The 5,332-nt window shown below is 40.4% G+C and overlaps 1 protein-coding gene across 1 annotated transcript in view; it reads left to right on the top strand.

The window, feature by feature from the left end:
- The window catches only part of ADD3 (adducin 3 (gamma)), a 35,353-nt gene that overhangs the window by 16,456 nt on the left and 13,565 nt on the right, over nt 1–5,332 (top strand). The window contains exon 3 of the mRNA XM_010134939.1: nt 4,090–4,228. Coding sequence (XP_010133241.1) covers nt 4,090–4,228 — 139 coding nt within the window. The remainder of the gene's footprint in view (nt 1–4,089; nt 4,229–5,332) is intronic.

The raw sequence follows: 5,332 nt of genomic DNA, 5'->3' as shown, positions 1-5,332 counted from the left end.
CTGCTGCTGAATGGGTCAGTTCCTAAAATCAGAGCCCTGCATAGCAGTGATTTTATCAAAATCAGTGCTGTGCAGTAAAAGCTCCAATAAATACTATTCATGTAATGGCTGATATTTAAGATAAATTGTTGTCTAGAAGAAGGTGATGCCCTTTCATCTGAGCCCATCCAGAATTACCAGCAATGGAGGAAGGTTGTGTTAGCACGTGGGTGTTGGCACTCTAAGGGCATACAGATTAAAGTTTTAAAGGTCTGTAGCAGTGAATGAAAGGTACTGAAATATGAATAAATATGCATGAAAGACTGTGAGTCGTGTGTGACACACTGAAGGCTGCAGTCTGCTAGAAAACATCGTTACGCACTGGAATGTGGATAAATTGCATACTTAATTTTACGCCCTTCGTTCATATACTCACCTCTGTTTTACAGCTCGTCCCAAATCTCCATATTTGCTGCTTGACCTGGCTCTTACCTATCTTCTGTTATTTCTAAGATTATTTTTAAGGGAAGCTGCTTGTTTGTTGTAACAAAATAGTTGCTAGAACACTAAATCCCTATGCGTAGTAGTCTCATCAACTGTATAATACACTACTGTTAGCATCGAGAGCAAAACTAAGCTTAGAAGAGTGAAAATAGCGTAATCAGAAAGTAGAAGAATTAAAAATACGAGTAGAAATAAAGGACAAAAATTTTTCCAAAATTGCCCGAAATACTTTATACTGCCTTTTTTCTGCTATAGAAGTAATATTACTCTTACAGGTTTAAAAAAACAAGTCTGAATGACTAATACAAGTTTACTGTGAATGTTTTTGCAGATCCTTCTTATAGTGGTTGAATTGAAGTGAGATTGATATAATATAATACAGAAAACTGTTTTTCTCCATCTCCTCTGAAGCAAATACTTCCACAAATTCCATGAATTCTGTCTTCCACAGTGCCCCCAGGAGACTACAAATGTGCAGTTTTCTTATATACATGTCGTAAACAAGAGTGAAAGAACATTTCAGCCTTGCAGAGTGTGAAATGGCAGAGCTTTCTTGCAGGGGGCCTCTTCCAGGACTATTTGAGAAGCAATCGAACATTTTGGAATGAGAGAACTTGAAAATAAGTGTTAGTACAGCTTGCTGATGCAATATATTAGCCAGTCATTGTCTCCGCAATCTTAATAGGATCTTGACAGGAGGAGAAGGTGTCATAAAGCTATAGCCTCATGGTGAAGCATGAGCAGAAAAGCCAGCTGGCACTGGGATGGCTGGTGCTTGAAAGTCTGTCTTACGTGTTTGGGGTTTTTTAGTGGGAGGAAGAAAGCCTCTGTAATGGGAGAGATGTGATGTGTAAAGGGCCGAGGAAGTATCTCTGTTGTTATTTTACACCTTTTGCCCTTTCAGGCAGGTTGGTAGAACACAAATGTTAGACCTTGGCTCCTTTTTCTATGCAGTGTGAGCTGTTTGACCACCCAAATGCTTTTCTCTGGTTATCTGAAAAATCTTTATAACTTCTACAAGGGACTGTATAAATCTCATGCATCCGAATTTCATTCAAAACCACTTTGGTTCTAGTGAGCAATGCTCAGATTCAGGTACTAACAAACCTCAGGGATTTAAGCTGGGCTGTCATGGGTGATGCTGAATCCTCTGTTTCCTGGTTTTTCAGATGGTGATTTTTCTGTATCCCCGTTGTTACCCTGAGGTACAGCAGCAGCAACTCAGTGCTGCACTTGAATTTTCACTGAGAGTTGTGCTTCTATAAGAAGTTACTTCCTGCCCAGTGCTCTGCCAGTGGATCTCTGGGCCTCTCAGAATGAATGTCCCGAACTGGTGGAACATCTGACATCAACCTTCTCAGTGCTGTTCTGTGGAAATGAAGATAGGGCCATGCTGCACCTTAAAGGCATGTTTTGTGGTTTAGTATGTTAATGTTTGTGAAGCACTTGGACTTATAGTAATTATCTGCCCAGAGAAAATCTTTTCAGATTAAATAGTGACTCTCATCTCAGCAGAGTATGAGTAGTATGCAAAAAAAAGGCACAGGGCCACATGCTGTGCCCAAAAAGAGGAAAAAACACTGGATTTCTTTTCTAGTGAGAACTAGTGCTTTGTGCCAAATGAGGCATGGGGACAAGATGACTGAGGTACGCTTAAAGATTATCATCTGTATGCAAGAGGGGTAAAGAAACATCCTCTGCATGTCTGGCTTCCAGCAGTCTGGGCTCGTGGCCATGTTCATGTTCCAGGCTGGGGACAGCGCTCATTATTTTGTCAGTAAAGGTGTCACCCACATTGCTGTTGGAACACATGGAGTCACGATGGTGATGGCCATCCTCAGAGCTGGATCAGGTTGGATGGAGAGGGTTTCACAGTCATCCGCTGTTAGATGAAGAATGAAAGTCAAGTTTTTTTTTTCCAACCGCTTGCTGCTTTCCACAGATACTTGTTTACCTTTCTGGCAATTACTCTGTAATTACCTCCCCGTCAGTTTCCCTTATGGGCTCCCAGTGCTTGTGCACCTCCCATACCTCCACTTCTTTTCTCTCAGTCCCAGTTAGGTTCCTTTCTTCACTCAATTCCCTGTGTGTTCTTTAATTTTACTCACCTGCTCCCTTCCCCTGCTGCATAGATCTTACCTACAGCAGCCACTAAAGAGAAAAACCTAACCTTGCCTGTGTATCTTCAGGCTAGCAAGGGGTTGTTCAGCTGTTTGGGGGATGCTGCGTGCGTACTCTGGTCTACACCAAGAGATCCACGTAACAGATCACTGCATAGTCAGTCCAGGTGAAATTTTAGAGGCTTTACTGTGGAAATCTGGCAAGTATCAGGTACACACTCCTGACAAAGTTACTTTAAGGTAGAGCATGAGTGTCTGAAAACTTGGAAATTAAAGTGTGGTTATGGATGTTCAGCTGTTGAACTGAGAGGCCATATCAGGTAGAATCTTGAGGATGTTTTTTGGGGGGTCTGATAGCACTCTCTGAGTCAAAACCTGTTGATGAACAGACTATTTCATGAGATTTATGGGTTTTACCCAACAGAATGGAGGACTGAGTTAAAATACAGTGAAGAAATTACATTTGTCATACAGAGCTATTTTCTTTTTTAATTGAGAGCAAGTACGCCACTAATGAAGGCAAACTGAAAGGAGCAATTACATACAGGGAATAGCCTGGAGTTATAATCGGAGTCAGCTGCATGGTAAAGATACCAAATGTCTTTCTGGAATGAACCAGCACAAATGTTCGCAATATACCTCAGCTTGTGTTGTGTGCAGCATTGTGTACTGTTGCTTCAGACAAAAGTTGAAAGATGCTACCGAGAAATAATGACAGGGTTAGAAAATATGACCTGTAAGGAAAGTTTTTGAAGGAACTTGGTCTAGAAATGTCAGGACTGAAGTAGTCCTAGGGCAGGTGTTTGTTGTGGACAGTGGTTAACGTGTCTGTCATCTAGAAGGAATAGGCTCTGTCCACAGTGCCTAGTCTATTGAATTTGAAACTGTGAAAACCATTTTCGTGATACATTCTGCAAACATTTATCTCTTGGTGTTATGGACATTTTATGCAGGAGAAGAGAGAAGAGTTTTTTCCCTTTGGGAGAAGGAAAGAAATAGAGAGGAGAAGATATCCCAGCATTCCTTCTAGGTTTTGTATGTCTGTGATACATCTTGAGCATGGATGAGCTCCAGTTTTCCACTTGTCTATAACTTCATCAAATTTGGATGGATTTTTAGAGGGATTACAGAATTTTAAAATATCCAGCAGTAAAAGCAAAACATACTGATTGAATGTGAAGTATCTCTTCCAAAACATGGAGAACTCTAATTATTCATAAAAGTTGTTTTGTTATCATTTACAAAAATACATTTTATTTTGTCTTGTTCTGGGATATAGCTAAGCAAACCCCTTCTCCCCAAGCAGCCAATACATAGGATACAAATTTTAGGTCAGATCGTTGAAGTTTGTCAAGTTTATAAGCAGCTGAAGTCAAGGTCTAAGGGGAAGTTTCGTATAACGTAACAACAGGCAAAGCTACCAGCCCCACCTATAATCTATTTCTCTCAGTCAGGTTTCCTTCATGATTCTCAAATGTTTCTACAGGCTTTTAGAGAAGATCTGGAATGCCTTATTCAAGAACAGATGAAGAAGGGCAATAATCCCACTGGACTGCTTGCATTACAGCAGATTGCTGAATACATTACAGCAAGCTCTTTTGCAGGTTTTTCCTCATCTTCACTCAGTAAGTGAATTATACGTATAATTGCACTTTTTCTCTTCCTTTTTTATATTACCACCAAGATTTAGCAATGCTGGGATTTCCTCTTTCTTTGAATAAAATTCTGTCAGATCTTGTTTCAGCTGTTGTACGGATGGTGGCCTTAACTTTTTCTAGGCATCTTTCTCTCAAACTCTTCCACTTGTATGGTATCATCCAGAATGTTTGGAGACCTCACAATCAGTTATTCTAGAATCTGCTAATAAAAGTTCAACTGATACAGGAAAAAAATGCTATGCCTCATTACTATTAGCAGTTTAACATGGGCATATACTGAAATGTGGAATACATAACCACTTAGATGGTTTATTTTTCTACTTTTGCTTATAAATTGTTATTTAAAAAGAATTTTAAGGGGAGAGAATAGCCTGACAAACTGAATTGTTACATAAACAGGTCCCACAGTTAAAACCAGCTTGTAGTAGGCACTCCAGTTACAAAGGTGTTGCTAGGATCTTACAGTTAACACCCAAGTTCTTCTTTCCAAGTCATGAAGCACTGAAACATTAAAGTCGATCTAAGTTCTGTGGGTGGACATCATATGGGAGCTTCCAAGGGTAAAGTACAGTGGCAGCTGTCAGCATTCGGCGTCTTTTGAGAGTTGGTCCCAAAGTGGTGCTTCAGAGTTTAACAAAACAAGTGGAAGAGAATAAGAGAGCACTCAAGTAATCTCATCTCTGCCTCTCTGCTTGGTTACTGGGACTGGCGGTCCAACTGTTGTCTCTGCTATGTTTGCTTACAGGGAAAGTTACAACCAGAAGAGGTAAAGTCGTTTCAACAAAGAGAGTGTACACTGTGAGATTAGGCACCCTGGCTGAGTTCCTGGGCAAAGGCTGTAGCTCTCAAAGGGGTATCGTGCATTCGTAAAGGAGAGAAGGGTGTTTTTATGTAGTCACAAGTCAGAGATAAATTGATCCTTGTGATTTCTCTGTTAAGAGGTGATCTCTTCTGCCTGAAGGTTTGATGCCTCTTGCACTAATCCTAATTTCTTCATGAATTCTAAATTAAAGTGCTAAGACTGAGACGTCTCTTCAAAGTAGTTATCATGGTGTCTGAAGTCCAGCAGGA

Source organism: Buceros rhinoceros, unplaced genomic scaffold, assembly GCF_000710305.1.
Source record: "Buceros rhinoceros silvestris isolate BGI_N320 unplaced genomic scaffold, ASM71030v1 scaffold3584, whole genome shotgun sequence".
Taxonomy (NCBI): domain Eukaryota; kingdom Metazoa; phylum Chordata; class Aves; order Bucerotiformes; family Bucerotidae; genus Buceros; species Buceros rhinoceros.
Note: the sequence above shows the minus strand (reverse complement) of the source record. Positions and strands in the feature narration are given on the sequence as shown.